This window comes from Urocampus carinirostris, chromosome 5, assembly GCF_059441175.1.
Source record: "Urocampus carinirostris isolate Australia breed hairy pipefish chromosome 5, RoL_Ucar_1.0, whole genome shotgun sequence".
Classification (NCBI taxonomy): Eukaryota; Metazoa; Chordata; class Actinopteri; order Syngnathiformes; family Syngnathidae; genus Urocampus; species Urocampus carinirostris.
The window spans coordinates 26,206,043-26,230,172 of NC_142353.1; the positions used below are offsets into that span (position 1 = coordinate 26,206,043).

Here is a 24,130-nt window from a genome sequence, read left to right on the forward strand (position 1 = left end):
TGACAAAAGGATGACACTTTGTTTAGCTTGGCATCATCGTCGTAGGATGAGCTTTATGAGGATTGCTTTTTTTTCTTTGTTACTTAATGGACACTTTCTTGAACATTTTCACAGCTTTTCTGTTCGTTAGCCACCTTACTTTAAACTGTAGAATGAAAAATTCCCTTTTGTATCTTCTGTAAGATCTTTATGTAATCGTAACCTTGATGCATTTTATCCTCGACCCTTTCACCTAAACACACTGCTGACTTATATGTTTGATAAGATTGTGATAGATCTAGCATTATTATTACCAGGGTTGGGTAGGATTACTTTAACTTGATTACTTTCAATTACTTTTGGATTACTCCAATACCAAATATACTAAAAAAAGACAAAAGAAACTAAATATGAATAAAATGACTACATTTTGTGCAGGCTTGGGGAGTAACGGAACACATGGAACGGCAAAAATGATGTTGGCAAGCTGTTTGGATTTATTTTCATTTTGTTTCTGTCGCATTTTATGTTAGTTTTGCCGCAGATCAAAGCCAGGAGTAAAAGCTTACCACGTGTTGTGAGTCATAATTGTATTCATATTTAGTTTCTTTTGTCTTTTATTAGCATAATTGGTATTGGAGTAATCCAAAAGTAATTGGAAAGTAATCCAGTTAAAATAACCCTACCCAACCCTGATTATTACTGAGCTTAATATAAATCATTACAATTTATGAGTGATAATTAAACATAAAACAGACCCACAACGTGTAAATAACAAAGCCATGAAAAAAACGGTTAACACTGTTTAGTGACACCTATTGACACACCTTCACATTCTTATGACTCAATCCATTCACCATCCCTGAATTATTTCAAACTAAAAAACATGACAAAATTCGACTAGTGTGTAGTACTTTAGCTGGTATTGATTCTTAGTGTCTACATGTCCAGCAGCTTCCAAAATGACTGCAGTTAGCAAGCCTTCTATTTCATAGTACAATTCACAAGACTCCTGTGAGAAAAATGAAATTAAATGAAGCCTGGATCAGGTTGGAAAACTCCCTTGTCCATTTCCTTCGGGTCGGCTTGAAACAGCAGATTCCTTAGTGTCACAGAACACCTCACAACAATTTCCCGCAAGACATCGTATGTCGAAGACGGTTTATTGCGAGGAGATCGGTCGTGTGCCTCAAGCCCCGTCGTTTTCACAACCTTTCTGCATTTTAAAGGTTTTAAATCTGGCGTCCAGTCCAAGGTGAGCCAAACCTGATAGCAGCTTGAATAGGTGAAGCAGAAATTATTGATGCCTGATAGCACTATTTACATTTATCAGTACGAAATACTACTCGAGTAATCACTCTAATACATTTTCCAAAACCTTTCCCCCCAAAACTAAACTAGTCTAAAGTAATACCCATATAGTTTAACTGATCCTATTTTCTTAATATGTAATGAAATCAATGGCAATTTCTTTTAAAGTAATTTTGAACTCGTATGCCATGAAATGAGGCCAGATATCAGCCTGTTATCAATACTTGGTGTCAGTACCTTCTCAACCTTGCTGGAAATCTACAGGGCACACAGATAATGTGCTGCCCCTAAAGTTTGTTTTTTAGAGATGTAAGATAGCCCGTTTTTCAAACTAACAAATATAATTGATTTTTGTGTCGTCGATGCCGGGATCAGGTACTGATACCACAAACAAAATCTTTCCTCTCCTATAACGCCCCCTACATTTTTTTATTTTAAAATACCAACGAATTCCAAAATATTTTTGATTAAAATTGCCTGATATGGGCCACCATTATAAATGAAATAAAGCTGGTATCAGCACTGATATGGATAACTGATGTTCATACTCTCCGAATGATATTTCTTGCAAAAAAAAAAAAAATAGCCAAAAAATCCCGTTTTTTCCAATATCACAATGCGCTACGACAACAAAAATGTGGTGGTTTGGCAGCAACATTTAAAAAATGAGATAGCATGTTGCTTTGTACAGATTAGAAGAATAAAAATGCTACATCACCTTATAAAGTTGTGTCAATTATATACCTGTAAACTACAAAGAGTTGGCCAACACTTCCTTCACTGCAGTCTTAGAGGAAGGGAAACATTGCACCTTTTCTCAGCTATGTTAAGACTTGCCTAAAGATACACTTTACAAGTTGATTGTTTCTTGGGAAAAAGTTTGTCCTCCAATGTTTGCTTGGAATTTGGACAAGAATGGCATGAAATACATTTTGCGAGCGTAGGTTTGTGCCCCCTCCCGGTTTACTGCGGACAAATCACCTTCCAGCATGAATCTATTAACTTCATGGAGTAAACATGTTGCGCTCAGGGCAAGAGTGCTCCCTTCAGGTCTGGGGTTACGTACCCCGCAGAAATAGGGGGTGTGGCTTTGAGCGAGTGCTGCGACAGGCACAACGGCGCCGAATGAACGGGAGGCGGGTCCAGCAGGACACTGCGCTGATTGTCCAACTCCTGGACTACTGTGTAGTCCGCCATGGGGGCAAGAATCTGCGCCTGGGGCGAGTCAGGAGAGACGTAAGGCGACTGGTAGGCTTGGGCTGGCCGAGGCTCGCAGGGTTGGTGGCTCTCATCCGGCATGGAGAGGTGAGGCGAGGAGGTGATGTGGTGGGCAGTGCTTTTGGGGTCCAAATCTAAAACTAGGAGCTGAAACTGAAGATCGTTTTGCTTCTTCTCCACCTCATAGTCTTTTTTTGCCTTTTTTGAGTTTTGATTGGAGGCCGGGACGTCCTCTTGTGTTCGAGGCTGCTGACCGGGGGACAGCACCACACCCCCGAAGGGCATTACGTTGCTGACCTGAGCATAGAAATCTGTGTTGACCCAAGTTGGAGGCACCAGGGACCTGTCCCTTTGTTCAGAATCCATGCAGTTCAAGACTTCTCTGTTGTCAGGTTGGCCTGGCAGCAGCGTAGACGCAAGGGCGCCATCATCTTCGCTGGGACAGTTGCGGTCGTGAAGTCGCTTACTATCGTCATCATCGGGAAAGCTGATGTGAAAGGAGAAGATTAGGAGACATATGTTAACAGGAATTGTGATTCCCCACCTGCCCCAACTTACAACTTTTAGTAAAAGTCTGCATGGTCTTTTGTACAATACTATTGGAATATTGGAGTCCGGAATCACATAACCACGCCATTCCAAACAGTGGTGCACTCATAAAAGTCAGACCTTTTTGCTAAAAACTTGATGAAACAGGGGAGTGACTGTTTTAGCTAACCTGCATTGGCTCCCTGTTAGCTTAATGTGATTTTAAAGTTCTATTGGTATTATACAAAATCATGCATGGACTTGCCCCCTCCTATCTTTCAGAATTATTTCACCCTTATGTTCCGGTCGGCAGCTTTGGCTCTGAAAATGCAGGTCTACTAGTGATCCCAAGAGCCAAGAAGAGAGCCTGGTCTCTAAATGCATGAAGGTTGAGAACAGAATGCTAATTGGAACTTTACCTGGAAAAGCCCCGATATGCCTGAATTAAAATCTAGTCATTTTAGTGATACAGTACATAGGGAGCCAAAAATTTAAAGAGGGTTTCTTGGTGTCAAATGTAAGAGACACATTGCCTAAAACTAACTGAAACTGGCTGAGAAATACAGGAAGTAGTTTGCCTGAGCGTGTTGGAGCATCCGGCTCGTTGTCTGGCAGGCTGAGATCCCCCTAGGAGTCTCTCAGTGTCTGAAGATTGAGTGTCCTCCTTCTCCCCAGTGTCTGGATCCTTCACATCAACCTCAATGAATTCCACCCAGGGCTCATCTTGGTAAAAGTCCGGTGAGTAGGTAGGACCGCCAACCAGACCTCCGCCGCTCAGCATGAAGTTCAACTCATCTAGTTTCCCTTTCTAAATGGAAAAAAGTGACAAAATCTGGTTCCAAAATCTAATGAGATCAAGATGTAGTCTTTACAAACAATAATTGGGCGTATTGTGCTGCGTTATAGCGAAATTCTTGTCACGCAAAAAAACCAACAAAAACAAAAAAACATATCCAGCGTCAGGTTAGGTGTAACATTGATTGGGGAGGGGCTCAAAATCCACCAATTTACTCACAAATGCTGTCAGAATTACAATGCGTGCTGATAAAAAAAGTATTAAACTAGCATAACTCGAGCAACCTCTATAGTGTGATTAAAAGACGGGACTGCACAGGCCTCACTGCAGTATGGCTAGTGTGGATGCTGCTGCTTACCTGTACAAAGACAATAAGATGTCCGTTGAAAATGGTTCTATTTTATAACCGATTGTTTTTTGGTTTTTTTCGTAGTCACTGATAAAATCACAGATATGAATATTATACTGATTTGGGCTGTTTACCTGCCTGTACAATATCTTAAAATAGTACAGGATCCGCATCGAAACACTACTTATTTTTAGACTAATTAGATGACGATCAGACTATCTCGTTTACCATGCGTTGGGAGTGTGACTTGTTTGATGCGTCATTGCCTGTCATAACTACTGTATTCAATAGTTCACAGGGGCACACATTCATCATAGATTTTGCTCTGACTTTCTGACTTCTTGACTTTCAAAATCTGCAAAATTGTCAAGGGTAAACATGTAGTACATTTTTTAAAGATAAAAAAAGATTAAAAGACTATAAGGATAAAAAGCAGGAAACAACGTATTTACAACACAGTGCTGAGAGACTGGCCTAAGTTGTAATAATATTTGATGTTGATTATATTTATAAGGGCACAAAAATATCTAAACCTATTTGTCCCTATGTGGAAAAGTCATTGCCTACTGAACCTGATAGAAAGTGGGGTCAGCAATAAAATAAATCAAACATTTACAATAATTGGTAATGAGTCTTTCACAGGAATATTGGCCCATTCTCCTTTGAAAACTTGTTTCAAATCTGCCATATTGGAGGGTTTTCTAGCATGAACTGCCCATTAAGGTCACACCTAAGCATCTCAAATGGATTTAAATCCGGACTTTGACTTGACAACTCCAGAACCTTCTTCTTCTTCTTTTTTTTTTTTACCTATTAGGAGGTGGACTTCCTCGTGTGTTTCGGATCTTTGTCCTGCTGCATGGTCTAAGAGCGCTTGAGAATGAGGACATGAACTGATGAGATCCAATTGTGATGCTGTGGTGGCCTCAAACGGGCAGTTCATGCTAGAAAACCCTCCAATATGGCAGATTTGAAATAATCTTGCAAACAAGAGTGGTCCAAAATTCCTCCGCTAGGCTCAGCGGAGTGCTTGGCCAAGAGCGTGCATGAACACGTGGGCTTTAGTTTTCCCCAAGCCAATTACACATAACAACTATAAATAAATGAAAAATGATTGAAAAGTAATCATTAGTACCTTTAACAGCTCTGGATCAATGCCTTTAATCTTTGGCACCGGAACTGGTGGCAACAGAATGACCATTAATCTGTCAAGACAGCAATCCAATTTTATTCAAACCAAAAAATATCTTTCCTGCACACAAATTCTCGAGATCCTACCTGTGTTGCTGGGAGACAACAATCCACATGATAAGTATGACGGCGGCCACGATCCCCAAAACAATAACTAACGTGAGCAGGGAAAACGAATCTACAAAAAAAAGGAAATAATATCATCACTGCACTGTAAAAAAAACTACAAACAAGGGTTTATACACCTTTATCATAGCCATATTTGAGCAATTTTAACCCCTTAACGGCAGGCGGTCAGACTGTTGAGAAAATAACACGTGTCTTCACAATATGTCATGCAACATATCATTGGAAAAATTAAACTTTTCGGATAGAGCTCACCAAAAACGTGCGCTTATAGTCAGCTGATGGCACAATTCTCCGCAAACATGGTATCCTTACACTCACGACAGTCCGGTGAATTCTACAGAGTAGAATATTTACTCCAAAACACGATAATGCCGATAGAAAAAAAAAATCCGCCTAAAAGCATTTCTACATCGTTTAATGAGCTTTATTGTAATACAATCATTTTGCCAAATAATTCCCTTTTAAAAGTATAACAACTCCTAAGATGATTTCCAATATGGCCATTAGCGTCTGACCTTTCAATTGACACCACTCCTCACCAATTGCAAGCCTTTTTTAATGGTCCTTAGCCTGCAATAGCTTATGAAGGCCTCTAATGAAAAAAAAAATAACCTAGCCTAATTTGGCTTCGAAAATCTTAAGCAAATAGTGACTGATAGAAATCATGAATGACACATTGGTTAGCAAATGAAATCCCCAATAAAATATATGCCGAAAATAAACGTGTGTAATGAAAATCTGAATCAATTTTTTGCACGCGATTATCGCGTGCAACTGTCACAATCAGTCAATGATTTCTGAAAAGAAGAGTCCAGCATTTACAACTCTTTCAAAAGGTCTAAAAATTGGCCAAAGGAAAATACACTGTTGCAGAGGTTTCAGAGCTGTAAATTGGTAATCTCTAAATGGCCACTTTTGAAAACACGGTGACTTAACTTCAAAAAAAGCGTTTAAAATACAATATTTCATTTTTTAGATTGTCATCAAATTTGATCTAGGACCATGTAAGGCTTCATGCTATTGTCCCAACTGTTTTTTGAGCGAAGATGCCCATGCTACACTCTTCTGCAGGCATATGATTGCAAAAAATAAAAAATAAAAAGATCCAGGCGAGAATAAAAACCTTCTTTTTCTTTGTATTCCAACTCACATTACTCATTGTTAGTAGCACTTAGAGTGATTATTTCAGAGACCAAAACGGTCCATTTTCTCTAAACAGTTCAATAACAGCATTTCATTTACTTTTGGTACGTCTTGTATTGGGATTTCAGGCAAATTTTACAGGATTGAAAGTGTTGAAAGGACTTTTAAACCCAATTTCCAAATTTTTCCAGTACCAATAAAATGATGTGAATCATGTATTTTGCAGAGTCAAAAATATATCTCTGACTTATATATGCAATTTTTAATCTTGCTTGTGAATTTATCAAGACGCATGATTTTTAGATGTCAAGTAAATCGCAATTTTTTTTTTTGAGATTAATCCCTTCCCATATTGTTGTTGGGGGAAAATGACAGTAATATGTAGCTTACGTTTTCAGTTGCAGGAAGTTCTTCTCATTACAATTTACCACTGGGAAACGCTAACTTAATTTTGTGCGTGGCCCATAATACATAGATAATCCTCACACTCACACAATACACATTTCATAGTGCCCTGTTTAGGTGAAGCATGCACCTGCCCTCTTGGGCACAAGTCGTAATGGGCGATTATGCTTTATTGAACAACACCATTTAAACTAATTCAGCCTCTGATAATCACGGGCAAAGAAAAAATGCAGTGGCAAAGCGAGCCCACCAGAGAGCATTGACAGCATCATTTTTAAGCAGACTTGTTGAGAAACATGGTGTGAATTTCAAACATTTCCAAGCGCTTTACCCAAAACTCAAGAACTTTTCAATCTTTAAAAAAACATCAACGAAACACAAGCACCTGTAAAAACCCTGACAAACACCCAGAAATTTATGAAACACGTCACCTCTGTTGGGAATCTCAGAGAGTTGAATAAAGACAGATTCACTGAAGTCTCCAAATTTAGTAAAGGCCTTCATCCGGCAACGAATGTGTACTTCGTATACTTTTTCGACGTCGAGTCCAAAGATAGTCTGCTGGGTTTGAGGCTGCAGCTGAACCTCCATCTGTAGAACACAGTTGTTACATTACCAGGACATTAGGCTATCTTGCAAAAATAAATACAAACAACAGCCTCTGAATATTTCGAAATGGATAATTTAGTAAACAGGAAAAACAAAAAAGAGGGCCACATATGTGGCGTAATAATAGTATCTAGTCTGTGCAGCCCTTCTTGTGATTATGGGCTATACAAATAAACATGACTAGACTTGACATATTTACTAAACATTTCCCGTCCTAGGAAAAACAATTTAATTGACTTTGTCAATTATTCTATTCACATGCAATTCTATCGCCTCTAGACTATAAATGGTAATTTACTGGATCTCGGCCAGCAACTTTATGTCCGTTTACAAGCTGAATTTTGCTTGTTTGATTCTTGGATAACCAGGAGTTGGCAAGTCTTTAAGAGGAAATCAGGTGGCCTTTTGGAGAGGTCCCTTTACATGCGAGAAACTTGAGATAAGAGAAATCTGAGATAGGAGATGTCTTCTGGGCAAAAATCTTGCCCGACATACAAGAGAAAATCCAAGTTACGAAAGATTGCAGACACTACCACTATCACTCCAGACTGATCACTGACAGCATCAGCTCATCCCAATTACTAGGTTCATACACTTTTTTTGACAGCCAAATTTAAGCACTTTTAAAGGACTTTTTAAGCCAACTTCACAATTATTCCACTACCATTAAATAAAAGAAAGAAATCCGGTGTGAATCGTATATTTAGCAGATACACAATTATGTCTGTGATTTGCATATGATTTTCAAGTCCTCAAATATGTCCTCAATCTTTACACGTGTGTTTTTTATGTCCACAAATATGTCTGCAAGATAAGGTTGATTTTAAATCTTACGTGTGCAAAACAAATTAAAAAAATAGTTTAACTAGTCTTTTCCGTGAATGACCTTTTATATGACTGGAAAGGGCTGACTCTCTCTTTGTGAGGTGTCAGATTTCTTTTTTGCCAGCTTCCAAGCGTGCTATGCATATATCTGTTCCACATTTCAACCATTTTTTTAACTTTCCATTTTGTAGCCATCGTTTACTCACACCTCTTGGGTACGACCCATGACAACGCCATACAAACTAATGCCCCCTGCCGTTACTACGAGGGAAGAAGAAATGCAATGGAAAAGTGAAGCCACCAGAGCAGGCGTGTCAGCGTCATTTTTAAGCAGATTTTTTTTCAAAATTCAATTTAATGCGTGGTCAGACAACGGAGAAACATTGCAAGAATATCAAGCATTTACAAGCACTTTATCCAAATTCTTTCAAGCCTTGAAAACGCAAAATTAAAAAGTAAATAATTTTCAATGATTTCAAGCACGTATGAACCCTGCAATTGACTTGTGCGTTAAACACTAAACAGACCTGATCTCACAGTTTTCTGTTGTATTTTTTTTATCCTGACCTTGCCCAAAATGGTGTGTGCACTCCCTCTCTTTGGGCTTTTGACTAATGTTACGGGGTTGCAGGGAAGAAACTGTGCTGGGTGGCAGAGCGGGATGCAATGGGCAAATGCCGCCGCTGGCACGCCCCCCGGCTGACAGACCCCGCTCCGTGTCCACGCGAATCACTCTTGGAACCTAAACCCAGCCGCCGGGTAAGCGACACTTTCCTGCTCCTCTGGCGCAGGGCTTTAAGGTCATTGTTTTTGATGTTGCTAAATGTTTTTAGTTGATGTTATTGCACTTAAAAAAAAAAGCATTACATTATTGTAGGAACTTGGGCCAGTCTCTAAGCACTACTTTGTCAATATTTTTGCCAATTTATACTAACAGTCTTTGATCTTGTTTTTCTTTTTATAGTCTTAATTTCATGTTTACCCTGAAGCACGTCTAATCTCGTTGCATTCAATGTTTCACAACGTCGATATCTATGACAGTCAAGACAAATCAGTTCAATTACTTTATTGTTATGTTTAAATGAATTCAATTGAATTCAATTAATATGTCTTAGTGATAAGGAAGATGTCTTTTATAGCTATTTAGTGTTGACTTGGACACTTTTGGGAGGCCAGGAACGGGTAAATTGGTTTTCAGTTATTTTGTATTGGGAAAATTCGCTTGATATAAGAAATTCTGTATATTAACACAATCTAAGAGAAAAATAATCTCGTATGTAGAAGCATCACTCTATTTGCATTGGTTTTTGCTGAATGACACTGTAATCTATTTTGTTTCTTTAATTGAACAACAGAGGTAAATAAATATTTAGGCGCAGTGGTTAATGTGTGTGCGGCACAGTTCCGAGATCATGAGATCGAACCTCCTGTGTGGAGTTTGCATGTTCTCCCCGTGCTTGCGTGGGTTTCCTCCGGGCACTCCGGTATCCTCCCACATTCCAGAAACATGCATGTTAGGGTAACTGGCCGGTCCAAATTGTCCCTAGGTGTGAATGAGCGAGCGAATTGTCTGTCCCTGTGTGCCCTGCAACTAGCTGGCAACCAGTTCAGGGTGTCCTATGTCTACTGCCCAAGGATGGCTTGGATGGGCTCCAGCACCCCCACGACCCTACTGAGGATAAGCAGTGCAGATAATGGATGGATGGATGGAAGGTAATTAAATACTTTGCAGTTGCCACGATTTTATATGCGTCTAGTGATCTACACCATTTGCACGGCTTTTTAGTTTTGTGGCAAACAACTAAATAGTTGTTGAATTTTTAGAGCTTGCAAATGAACATCAGACATATTTTAAGGTTGAGATTATCAAAGCAGCCAGAACTGCCAATATGTTCCCTCCCTAGACTTTCTCAGCCAACCCTGCCTTTTCCCATGAGGCCTTGCTCTCGCTTCCACTGGCTTTAAGGGGAAGGAAACGTGAAAGTGCATGTACTGATTGGATCGTCCACTATAATTTTGGAGTGGACATATGTTGCCCCAACTGCACCAGGTTTTGTTGAACTTCTAAGTGAGAAAACCGACTTACGGTTTCCCAAGTGGTACTGTTTCTCTCTCTGTATTGGACCTCATAAACGATGTTCATCCAGCCCACTGAGACGTCTGCAGAGGGTGGCGCCTCCCAAGTCACTATGACGTCGTAAGTGAGCCCGGAGGGACTCACATTAAGGCAGGTCCAGTTGAGAGACACAGGAGGGTCAGGACGGACTACAAGATGAATGAAAATATTTCCATTAGTTCATCCAAAGTGCCACGCTCTGTGAGCAGCCAAACGTTTTAAATATCTGATGTCACATTTCCTTTGTTTGAATAGGGTTACAGGTCACCAGTACTCTTCATCTTCTTCATCTAAACTGTTCAGACATTTTAATCATTCAATGCAATAAATAAAACACTTGTTGATCTTACATTGCCAACAATAAGAGACATTAAATTGAAGCCTTAACCTACCTCGAGATGACATTGTTAGCCGACTGAGAGTATGCGACTGTAACAATATAACAACTATAGATCTACAAATAAAACGAAAATACATAATTGCAGATGAATTCATTGTTTTTATTCTCATCATACAAAAGTATAACAAATTGGAGGGCTTCTCCTTTCAGGGCAAGTAAGCCATTTAGAGAGCTGCTCGCTCACTGCTTGCTGGCATCGGGTAACCGCGATTTCTGCAAGGTCACCCCGAATATTAAAATACACCAGTCACGAATGTAGCGTTTTTTCCATGAGTAACAGCTCCAAGTCATTTCATGAGTAATGGATCTGGCGTTGGTGACGAGCCATGTTTGGCAGTTGAGGCTTAAGAGTTGTTAGCCTAACTGTAAGCTTTCCCTTCAAAGCCACCTCAGTCGTTTCCTGGACGAGATATCAATCTACGGAGCACCTGCTGATGATCAGCATTTTTCTGCACTCTTTTGACTTTCCTCAGAGTCCGATTTAACTGATGATTTTTTTCAACATAACGAGCCACTAAAGCTACAACCTTTTGCCTTTGTTTTGCTGGCCATTTGTGCAAAAGCTGTTTGACTGACAGCTTTGCCAGCCTATCAAAGTCGCGCACACACTACTTGCAAACTTTGCCTTGCCTTTATCAGCTAGTGCCATTAAAACTTGCCTCTAATTGTCCGGCGCTGTTAAAACCCAAACTGTGAGAAATCCTGTTGGCCAAACACTCAACTCACATAATAAACTTGAACTATCTGGGAAGCCCTTTGAGACTCTTCGTGTTTTAGGGCTATACAAATAAAAATGACTTGACTTGACTTAACTACAAATCCTAGAAATAACGCAGCGCCTTGAGACTACGTCACATCGCGATGTCGATTACATTGCGGTTAATCGTGCAGCCCTGCGGGAAACGATTGTGGCAGCGTTGGGAGAGAAGTGGCAGGTCCAAAGAAACTGCTCGGACTAGGCTATCAACTCTCACAACAGCCAGCTGTATCCTACCAACGCCAGATCCGTTAACTGTGAGGTGGATGAACTAGAGCTACATTTTGTGGGAAACCACTCCATTAGGGACAATTTATTTCAATCATTGCAGAGACTTGGCTCAATTCGAGGCTACCCGATGCTTGTGTGCAGCTAGCCAGCCACTCTCTAAAGTGCTTTCTTGCACTGAAAGGAGAATTTACGTCAATTTCATTGCACTTTTGTATAACGGCAATAAAGACCGTTCATTAAACTGCAATTCTGTTTTCTGTGTTTTTATTTGTAGAATTATAGTTTTAATTTGTTGCACTTGTATACCCTCAGTTGGTAATTAGATCAACTCAGGTAGTTTGACCGTTAGGGGTTTTAATAAAGGTGCAAGGCTACTTTGCGGATTTTCACTTTTTGTAACCTCGAAAGACCCCATCAACCGTGAAAAACGAGGGAATCTCTGTACCACTTGGTGAATTTTTTTGCTTCGTGGCTCAATATGCCACAATTCTATCACTCATAAAAGGTTTCAGATCACCAAACCAGTTTTAATATCGCTACGAAACAAGCACTAGGAAACAAGCACCAGGAAACACTAAATGCAGTTTTCAAATGCCGATTATATTTATTAAGACGCGAAAAAAAATCGAAACCTATCTGGCCCTATGTGAAAAAGTAACTTTCCTTTGGCAAAAACTCATTGCCAATTGTCGTAAACGTTTTATTTCTGTTATTGCTGCCAAAGGTGGGCCAACTCACTTTTAGGTTAAAAGTGGAATTACTTTTTCACTACGGGCCGGATATGTTTTTATTTTTTGTGTCTTAAGAAATAGAATCGACATTTAAAAACTGCATTTCATATTTCCTTGAGTTGTCTCTGTGTGATATTAAAATTGGTTTGACGAGTGATAAATATGCACAATACACTGCAATCGGGAAGGGGGCAAATACTTTTAGCACGATACTATATATATATATATATATATATATATATATACATATATATATATACATATATAAAAAATATTTTAATTATAGTGATATTTTTAACATTATGGTTGGGCGGGTCACAAGCTCGGCGACAGGCATACTTCTAGAAAAACAGGTTTCCAGGTTACAATGAACATAGATGATTCTTGTGAATCTTAGGAAGAAAAGACACCCTAAAAAAATCTTCGTCTGTTACAAACCAATGTTTTCTACACTGAAGCAGTCGTCTGTGCTGAAATAGGTGATGTTGTCTCGACTGCGCAGTTGCACGCAGTAGGTGGTCCAAATGGCAGTGTGGTTTCTATCAAAGAAGCACTCCTGCCTTGAGTGGATATACTCTGGACACTCTTTCCATTCGTACTTGGTGGAGGAGCTGATGGCAAGAATAAACAAAAGCAACAAGTCAAGCAAAATGTTGTCTGCTTAACAGCAATTTTCTTTGGGGTGGGGGCTGGTAGGAATTGATGCATTAGGGGCGTCATTACACCCACTCTATGGCTCGCTTTTGATAGAAGACTCTGAGTGCCCCAGGTTCCGAGAGGTTGTGAAAACTGCCGGGGCTCCACCAGCAGCTGAAAGTCACCTGATCCGGGGATGTGCACTTTGTGAAGTGAGGATCAACGCTAGCTTAAGTGCAAAACGACAAAAGAAATAAATAAGTCACCAGTTGAGAAAACATTTATACCTAAGTTATAATGATTCCTGGTTGACTGATCATTAATTGATTCTCAAAGCATATGACTTAAATGCAGTGTTTCCCACATCATTGAAGGTCCCTGGTGTGCTGCCAGGGTCTCAAACTTGTATTATTGGAAAAAAAAGTGTATATATATATATATATATATATATATATATATATATATATATATATATATATATATATATATAAAAAGCAAAGTTCATCCAAATAAGTTTAAGATATCACATTATATAAAAGACCGTAAACCATCGGTAGCCTAGATGGTAGGGCGCCCGCTTCGAGACTGGGAGGTCGCTGGTTCAAGCCTCGGCCGAGTCATACCTAAGACTTACAACATTGGTACCCATTGCCTCCCTGCTTGGCGCTCGGCATTAAGGGTTGGAATTGGGGGGGTTTGGTCACCTAATGACTCCCAACACAGCAGTTGGGTCCAAAAACCCAGCGCCGATCGAAGGCGACGAGTCACGTCGATAGCTTCGCGTGACAAAATGATTTCCGGTAGATATCATGTTGATGGTTGATACTGGCTGAATAATAATAAATAAATAAAATAAAATAAATAAATAAATAAACATTATGGTGTGCCCGCTTGCAGGATTTTCATTCGTCCTCTCACTAGCTTTTTGGTCAACTGGTTGATATGCGTGGGGGTCGTCTCTGAGCATTTTTTAGCGCAAAGCACAAAAACCAAGACCGATCAATAACAAAAGTGAACAACAAATCATTTGCACCAAAAACAGAAAAAAAAACAGCTGAACAATACAATGTTATCATTAACATGAGCCTAAATGGAGTAGGCTTAGCAGTGTAATCGTGCTTTATAAAAAAAACTTTTACAGAATCGTGTTAATAAGTTCAAGATTAAGCATCAAGTTTTCCTTTTCTGGCAAAGACTGAGTGATTATTGTGTCCTTGTAAATTGTGCCATAATAAAACTCATACTATACATTCTCATCTCAATAGAAAGCAGCCAACAATGACAAGCTTCATGATGAGAAAGAGGGATCATGCACGCCACAGCAAGCAGCTGTCATCACTGAAATGCTCATTGATATGATCACATTTTTGTACTGCAATGAAAAGTTCTCAAAGAAGGAAGAGTGAGTTTGTGAGAAAAGGTGATAGTGGTTACTTTATGCTCGTTAATGTTGAAAATCGTGTTACTGGGTTTTAACATTTGCATTTATTTCTTGTACCTCAAATCCATCAAACAACAAAAATACCTCTTATACTGTACATTTGCAGATGTATACCATTGATTTGTATGTGTTTTTGTCTCTTGTGAGGTTATTTGACAAACACTTGGAATATAATGTTGATACATGGCGCTGGGTTTTCAGATTTGCAATATTTCTTGTTCTGAAAGCTAATGTCCCTTAAACAACAAAGATACTTTTTTTTTGCTCTTTATTAAAAAAAGTATATATTTGCAGGTGTATAACATGCATTTGAAAGTATTTTGTTTGTTGTTTGACAAACAGATGTTTTTATCGTTTAATATTGTAGAATATTCTGTTTTGTGCACTATTTGTATTTCTCCACAAAGTTTCAATATTTGAATTTTAATGTTTAATTTAAATCTGATTCATCGAAAAAATAATCGTCAGATTAATCGATTATTGAAATGATCATTAGTTACTTCCGGCGCCGTCACGAATGGCAGCCACTCCAGCAGCTCCCGTGTTATTTTCGCTACTTTTGTGATTTATTTATTTGTTTAGTTATTTTTGCTTACTTTATCAGTGCCTTGCAACACTTGGATTACTTTCTATCCTATGGATATGGGTTTCAACTCGCAAAAATACGTATATTCAAGAAACCTACTCCTCGACCTGAAGAACTCTCGAGCCGGCACGGTCCCTTTTTTACCTAACGAGGTAGGCGACAAATACCTGGGTGTGCAGCTGGACAACAAACTGGACTGGACTGCCAACACAGAAGCTCTATGTAGGAAAGGGCAAAGCCGACTTTACTTCCTCAGAAGGCTGGCCTCCTTCAACATCTGCAAAAAGCTCCTGAAAATATTCTATGAGACAGTAGTGGCAAGCGCCCTCTTCTATGCGGCAGCGTGTTGGGGAGGCAGCGTCAAGAAGAAGGATGCCTCTCGTCTCAATAAACTGGCTAGGAAAGCGAGCTCTGTTGTGGGCAAAGAGCTGGACAGCCTAACAACAGTAGCTGAGAGACAGGCACTGAAAAAGCTGAGGTCAATCATGGACAATCCATCGCATCCGCTTCACAGCATTATCTCCGGACAGAAGAGCAGTTTCAGTGACAGACTGCTGTCACTGTCTTGTACTACGGACAGACTGAAGAGATCTTTTCTTCCTCATGCCATGAGGCTCTTTAACTCCACCCGGCAGAGTAAAGGCCCACATTAAACCACACCACCTACATTGGATATTACCGAATCTTAATGCATTATGTGTTCTGTGTAGCACTATTTAGTTACTCTATATAACATGCTAAAGTGGGCATTTGCACGTCACACTGGGTATTTGTATATTGTATTCTTTTGGCTTTATTATTGTACTGTTCTCAGCTCAGGGATGCTGCTGGAAATGTGAATTTCCCTTAGGGGATGAATAAAGTATCTATCTATCTATCTATCTATCTATCTATCTATCTATCTATCTATCAATTCAAATGTAAGGATTCCATTTTCTTATTTTGATAGAAAGCAACACTAAAATATAGTAAAAGACGAGCAAATTATACTACCGTAATTTCACAGCGATATGGCGCACCGTGTTAAAAGGCGCTGTCTCAGTAGCTTGTTCCATTTCTGTATTTAAACACATACACAGGGCGCACCGCACCATAGGGTGTGAGCGCCTTCTGCTGTGCCCACTTTACAACACACACCTGCATATACTTGTGTGTATTTAAAATGTAGCATTAGCAAAACTGAGCTTTGTTTTGGTTTAATTAAATATTGATTACAAAGTAAAAGACACCAATAAAAAGCTGTTGGGAGTTTGTTTTTCAGCTTCCTCCAATTGCGAAACCTAGGGGGTCGCTGGCCTTTACCTTGGCAAAAAAATGCTAAGAAACAGAATAACTGAGGGTTAATTCCACTAATTGACAGGAAGTGGCGACGATACCCTGCCAACACGAACTGAAAACCGGTATTTTACACCGCAGGAAAAGACCGCTAAGGTTTGTTAACATATGTTGAGCATGGCAAAGCAGATACACACAAAGAAAGACAAAAACCTCAGTGTGCAGCAAGGTGCCGGCAAATGAAAGAATAACCCCATGTTAAAATAAAGCAGCATTTGAAAACAATATCGCTGAAGACTACTTAATGACCTGAGGACATAAAAAAGTATCTTGGTTTATGTTGAAACCAAGAAATGCCACTGCATGCACCTTACAGGGGGACATATTGTATTGCAAAGTTCAAAAATCTCCATGGCATTGCTGAGGACTTCATCTAACCCGCAGCTATGGACATAGTCACAGAGATTTTGGACCAATCTGAAGCTGAAAATCTCAGGGCGCATTGAGTTTGCTACGTGCACCATGATTGGCTCATCAGGTTTTAGGGCGTGGCCTAGCCATAGGTCTATTAGGGTTGATAATGGGTCCTAAAGTCAAATCAGATGAGAACCACTGCTTTAAGAACCCACGATTTGGGGCACTTCCCTCACCACAGAAGAGATTCATCGGTCGCCAAATTGTGAAATGATCCATGGTAGCAAATGAGGCGCCGCTGGCGAAAAAAACAATACACTTCCTTCCAGCTCATTTCCCAGATTCAAGTTAATCATGAGGTTCATGGTATATTGGAGGTAAAAAGCTTGAAAGACAAAACAGAATTTTACAAAATGAAAAAAACAATTGAAATGGAACAAAGGGCCGATGTCAAATTTACATTGGCCCTTTGTTTTAGTATCCGCTCTTACAGTTACATTGTTCCACTAATATTTCGTCCAGACCATCCAAAGTTTTATAACAGATGCTTGCTAGTAGGCTAAAGGCTAATTACAGACTCCCCTGAAAATGCATTTTGGGACTTTTAGGAGTCTCTTGGGACTGAACGGAACTGGAAAACAAGCATACAAAGATTAAGAGAAACACTGGGTCCTGAGAAGAATAGGAAGATGTAGATAAAAACAAGGCAATTGTAAACAGGTGATATAAACACTATGCAAAATGCATGCAAATCTTTAACTTCCTTGGGGTAGTACAGTGGGCAAACTTATCTCTAAAAAATTGTTTAAAGTCTAACGGGCAAGTAGAGCTTAAAATCAATTTTTAAAAATAAATCAATGGAGAAAGTCAAAATCAAACTGCTGTGTTTGCTTTTTATACTGAAAGTATCGAAGCTGTGTATTTGTTAAGGCACCATTTGCTGGCCTTTTTTCTTGATACATTCCGTTTAAACTATTTTTCCTCAAAAGTGTTTCAATGAAACTCATTGATATTTAAAAACCACACAAAAAAATTAATCAGACTGTACAATAAATAAAAATCCTAAAAGGGAAAAAAGTCTTATTTTTTGCACATTTTTTTACAGTTAGTTAAGAATTATTATAAAAAAGGCAACAAATTAGCATAAAAAGCAGAAAAATAAAAAAGCTAATTACACTGATCCTTTTAAATAAACCGATGAAAATCAGTAGGTACAGTCCCACCCCCCCAGGGTAAGTTGAACCCAATTACAGAAACCACTATGGTATTGAATGATCTACCTAGTTGTCAGATTTGTTCATCACCTCTGCTGCCCTTAAAGTACACAGCATAAGCATACATTAATTACATCAACGGGAACATTCTGATCATACTAACAACTATTCTGCACACACAGAGGAAATTCCCCTTGGCATTGCCCTGTAGAATGTGTGACATCATTGCACGAGACGTTTTGAATAGAGTGAGCGTCACTCAAGTGTTGAATCTTTCAACCTTGGGACTATCACTCGGTTGACTGTTTTATATTCAAAAAGCAGCAGCTTCCTCCACTTCTCCAGAAATTAGGCCAGGGAACAGTTAAGTACTTAACTGTCCTTTAGAATCTATAGGACATAAGCAAAATATTTCAGTTCCAAGTCAGAATTCAGTCAAGTGACTCCTTTCTCGAACTGTTTGCCCTTACACAGTGCAGACCATATACATTTACCGTAAATTCTGGACTATAAGCCGCTACTTTTCCCCCAAACGATCAACCCTGCGGCCTATTCAGTGATGCGGCCAATTTATGTAATTTTTCTAACAGCCGCCAGCGGCGCTCGAGTACAAAAGGTAAGATTTAGACCGGTGGAATATATGCGCCGAGGAAGACTTCAACTTCTTAGGTTGTGCACAAATTAAAAAAGCGTAGACATATCCTCATGCAAATTGCAAAAAGAAAGGCACATGACGCAACTTTCAGGCTAAACGCAATCGAGCAGTCCGATAAAGATGGAAACAGAGCTACTGCACGTAAACTTTACTTTGCGAGCGTGTTGCTAACGTGTTTTTGAATAAGGGAGCGTGGGACAACGTCTATATGACAAAGTCTCTTTCCCATACTAAAGGAAAACGACTTTGATGAAGTCAGTTATAAGGAGGAAAATGAGGAAGGTTTACCGTGGTTTCTACATGTACAGTATGGTTTTTTTAACAGACCCGTTTATTGTGTCGCGAGCGTGTTGCTAGTAGCGTTTTGCTACCCTTCACAGGCACGGTTTGGGATGAAAGTTATAATATTATTATTAAAACTTCGAGAACTCTCTCGGTGTACCGTCTTTCTTTGTTAATATGTGTAACCATGTATAATATGTATTTGCAACTGTATATTTTTGTAACGTATTTATTTTAGAAACTTATTCTTATATGTTTTGCACAAGCAAATGAGAAAGAAGGGGTGGGGCAAATGCGGGCTGACGGGAAGTGGAGTAAAGGTGAGACGTGTTTGTGGACGCGGCCGACAATAGTGGGTATATATTTTTCCCACCCTTACCTTTGGAAATATACATTTTTTTCTTTGGATTACTTTCAACGGGCACCCGGACTCTTCAGGTCTGCATCAAATCTTAAGTACTGGTATAATTTTTCGTTCATTTTGCCGGCTGTGATTTTTGGACTGTGTCGGGTATGGGTTAATTTTGTGTTTGTGTTGCATTTCTTCAATGTGGGCGCATGCGGCTAACATACAGGTGCGGCTTGTATATGTACAAAATCGGTTTCCCTCCCGAAATGTGGTGGGTGCGGCTTATAATCAGGTGCACGCTATAGTCCGGAATTTACGGTACATGTATGTTTTCCCCCGTCCTGGGTTGCGCATCAAGAACAGACAATCACTATAAAAAATTAAATTTCGGGCTTGTGTTAGTTTCATTTTTCACCCACAGCCGGTGAGTCCATTTCATGGCTGGAATGAAAATATCTGTACTTTTTTATTTTATTTGTCTTTTAAGATTTAAAATTGGCTAAATGAAGAAACCATCACTTGAGTCTTAGTGGTTACTGTCATAATGTGATTTTGTGTAAATATGTACTGTAGAATTCAGACGATGAGCTGCGACTTTTCTTTTTTAAGACCCTGCGGCTTATGCAACGATGCGGCCAATTAATGCATTTTTTCTAAGGCCGCCAGCGGCGCCCGAGCAGTAAAGATAAGCGTGAGACAGGTGGAATATATGTGTCGCAAGCTTAATCTAACTTTGCGCTTTTCGCATTAATAAAACTATATTGGGAATAATTTAACGAGTCTTTTTATTTGTAAAGAGAAAAAAGTGGCAAAACGACAATATAACAAGAAGCAACGTCCAACAAAGCATAGATGTTTTAGGCAGATTCCTATTTGTTGTCATTAGTGTGTGTTTTAGAATGAATATTTTACACGGTTGGATTCTAATGGAACGTCTTTGATGGAACGAAGCCATTTACACGGAGATTCAAAGTAGTTGAAGACGGCCAAGGGACGTAATGGTGAGTTAAGCCAACTTGATAGTTTTCGGGTATCTTGCTTCAGAATGATGGTGATGTTTATCTGATAAGTATATTTTGAAATGGTCAGCCCACACTTCGCACACAGCCTCATGGTGCACTTAGCTATGTTTGTCGCGCGATTTAAAGAAAATCTGAGACTTTCATGTGCGCGTTATAGTAGTAAAAATACGGTACTCATAGCTGAGCTTAATTTACAGAACTTTGATGCATACCTATTAAGCAACTATTGCTACAAACAGGACTTAAGTATTTGAAAATTAATTTACCCTGCAAATCAAAATTTTGCACTTTTTTCATTTAATAAATGAACACTGTTAGCGCTGGGTAATTTATTACCCAGCACCAACAGTATTTATTTTGTGCTTCAGAGCACATCCTGCAGTTGTGAAATGATAAGTTTGTTAAGCAAATATGACAAGGTAAACAATTGAAAATCCTAACAGAACTTGATACAATGTTTTACAAGTTTAAGTGCAAGAGTTAAATCCAGGGCCGTCACCAGGCATCAGTCTTAGGATGGTGTCCTCCAGCAGACTGCCAAACCAAGCATTATCTATTTGTACCTGCAGTTTATTCACAACTTAAAATTGCACAATATCAATTACGACTGACACGTAATATCTACTGTGAGCCAGTTGTTCTAAATTTAAGACAGTGGAAATCTATTTTATTTCTCCGATTCTCTCCCCATTGTTTCGCAGGCTAAATGTTCTCTTGAAGTTGCATGCTTATTTATTAGGTTCTTGCTCGTTTTCAGTCGTTGAATGCGTCACTGGAGAAGGTTGCTTCTGATGATACAGATTTGTATTTTTTGAAGGCAAAACCAAAATTCAGCTTCCCTTTCCACTGACTACTGCAGCCAGTCCCTGATTTAGCCCATAGTGACGCTGCTGGTTATATCTAGTTCTTAAAAATTAACCACGATTATACTCATTTGGATAATTAAAATAATTAGATGAATCATGCAATTGTCTGTCAAGTCAAGTCATGTTTATTTTTATAGCCCTCAATACAAGGAGCCTCAAAGGACTGCACGGATTACCGACTATTACAAACTACAGACTATCATTACACAATCCCCTGATCTAAAACCGACATCAGGGCAAGGAAAAACTACAAACCTCAGCATGAGAAAAACGAAAAAAAACATCGAGAAGGGACCGCAAACGAGGCAATGCCCCATCCAGGATGATCAGGCGGCAATAGATGTTGCAAAGGAATCAACAAACAATAATTAGACATCGTCAACATTAAATAAAGCTATAGAATATAAGTGTGTTTTAAGCCTAGATTTAAACAGTTCCACTGAGGTTGCAAATCTAATCTCAGAAGGCAGAGCATTTATCCATGTTTTCATAACATTGCTTTCAAGCCCGTTTAATCACCGACCATTTTGACTCTGGTAGCTTTCTGTGTATTGTGTAACCTTTGTCCACGCACCCCAAACTTGTCTCTGGGTGTGCAGAGCGAACAGACTGACCGTGTTTGCGAATTCTACTGGTTACTACTTCTGTGGTCTGGTACACCATATCATGCACCAATTGTTTAGCCTGACAAATACAGCGCCAGGGGTCTAAAACCAAAAAAGTAGAAACCGACTGGACACTTTTGAAACAAAATGATCCCCCTCCAAATGTCCTCCAGCTCTGACACCAGTGAGTGAAGCACAAAACGTGACAACGCCCTAGTGAAGTCAGTAGTCTTTTTTCTTGTCATTTAGGGAATGTAACAAACACCATGAAATGACAATTACTTTGTGATTTGCATAAGTCGAAAATGTCACTTGAAATTAATGGACTCCATGTGATAATGTGCTAGAGGTATTCCATGCTATTAACAGGTAAACAACATTACAGCATTTGACTTTTTTTTTTGAGTTCCAAATAAATTACTACTACAGATTTCACTTCTGTCGCACGTTTTTATAAATTACAGTTTACACACTTATGATAACATTTGCTTTGTAAAAACCAGTTTACTAAGACTATATTTAAATAAAATACAATATACAATAATAAAATCATTTTACTTTGTTATCATTATCACAAAACAATACATGAATAATTTGGATTAGCGACAATTGAATTGAATCTGACTTTAATTGCATGGATCCATTTTTTTTCCATGTCAATTAAAATTTCAAAAAAGTAGATCTTTTACATTAATCCCAAAAACACAGACTAATTTTTACACTCTTTGAATTATGAATACAATAGAATGCTAGTGTAACACTGTGTGTAGTTTTATAATTACATAACAGAGGTACACTCAAATCATTTGATACCGCTTCCACACCAAATAATTTGCTTTGATTTTTTATCAGCTTGATATTTCGGATTTTATTTCAGGGCTGCAACAACGAATCGATAAAATCGATTAAAAGCGTTGGAAATTAATTACCTCATCGATACGTCGTGTTGCGCAACTTATGAGCCACAGAGCATGTTAATCAATGGAAATAAGTGCATTAAATCTCATTGTGGAGTTGTAAGTAGTAGTGCCACTTTGGTCTGGCAGAGGGCGCCCTGAGACAGTTTATACTGTATAAATCGTATCTTACTTTTTTTCAAACCCTTTCTTGAACATTTTATCATTACAAACAAAATTGGCATGAAACAGTTAAACGCGGTAAAGTTAACAAGGGAACGAAAAGTGCTGCAGAAATACAGAGGAAAACATGAAAATAAAATTAATAAAATAAAGAAAAGTTTATCTCAACACAAAGAGCAGCATTATAGGCATATTAGATTTGAAGCAGCACGGCAGGACTGTGGTTAGCGCGTCCACGGCACAGTTCTGAGGTCATGAGATCGAACCTTCCTGTGTGGAGTTTGCATGTTCTCCATGTGCTGCGCGGGCTCCTCCCACATTCCAAAAATAAGCATGTCAGATTAATTGGGCGGTCCAAATTGTTCCTAGGTGTAAATAAAATGTGATCTTTAGAAAGAAGTATCTTAGACATTTGCAGGTGTGTAGCATACATTTGTATGTATTTATGTTTATTTTTAAGTTATTTGTCACACTTTTTTGTTTTGTTTCATATCATAAAATATTCTTTGTTGTGCATCTTTTTTTCCTATCTGTCCAAAACACACACACACACACACAATATATATATATACACATGAATAAAGGATGAAAATTGTGTTTTTTAAAAATCAGATTAATTGATTTATCGTGAGAACAAAAGATTGATTCATCAATTATCAAAATAATCGCCAGTTGCAGCCTTAAAACAAATTAATGTGAAAAAGTATAAACTATTCTGTAATTTGCTGGAGCTTCACTTAAAATAACGGGACAATGTGTATTATTTGACCACACGATATTGCTGTAATGTGTAGTGCAACCAAAAACAAGTGCAAGGAAGAATACAAACTATGAGATTCAAAGTAACCAAAAGGCACAATTTACCTCCCATTTTCTTGTACACCTGTTTTGAGGATTTGTTTACCCGTAGCAGGAAGATGGGTAACAATTGAATCATGCTATGTAAAATAAATGCAAATTTCTCAAGTTTTTTTTTTAAAAGGCACGT

General features: G+C 38.8%; 1 protein-coding gene across 2 annotated transcripts in view; it reads right to left on the minus strand.

The window, feature by feature from the left end:
• Positions 1-769: 769 nt before the first annotated feature.
• Positions 770-24,130, minus strand: part of ghra (growth hormone receptor a) — a 48,689-nt gene continuing 25,328 nt past the window's right edge. For both annotated transcript variants that reach the window (XM_088336330.1, XM_088336332.1), the window contains exons 3-10: positions 13,448-13,583; positions 13,157-13,329; positions 10,570-10,748; positions 7,481-7,640; positions 5,460-5,550; positions 5,317-5,386; positions 3,620-3,844; positions 770-3,000 (exon numbers count right to left, since the gene is read on the minus strand). In XM_088336330.1, the coding sequence (XP_088192456.1) occupies positions 2,317-3,000; positions 3,620-3,844; positions 5,317-5,386; positions 5,460-5,550; positions 7,481-7,640; positions 10,570-10,748; positions 13,157-13,329; positions 13,448-13,583 (1,718 nt within the window). In that variant the 3' untranslated portion in view covers positions 770-2,316. The remainder of the gene's footprint in view (positions 3,001-3,619; positions 3,845-5,316; positions 5,387-5,459; positions 5,551-7,480; positions 7,641-10,569; positions 10,749-13,156; positions 13,330-13,447; positions 13,584-24,130) is intronic.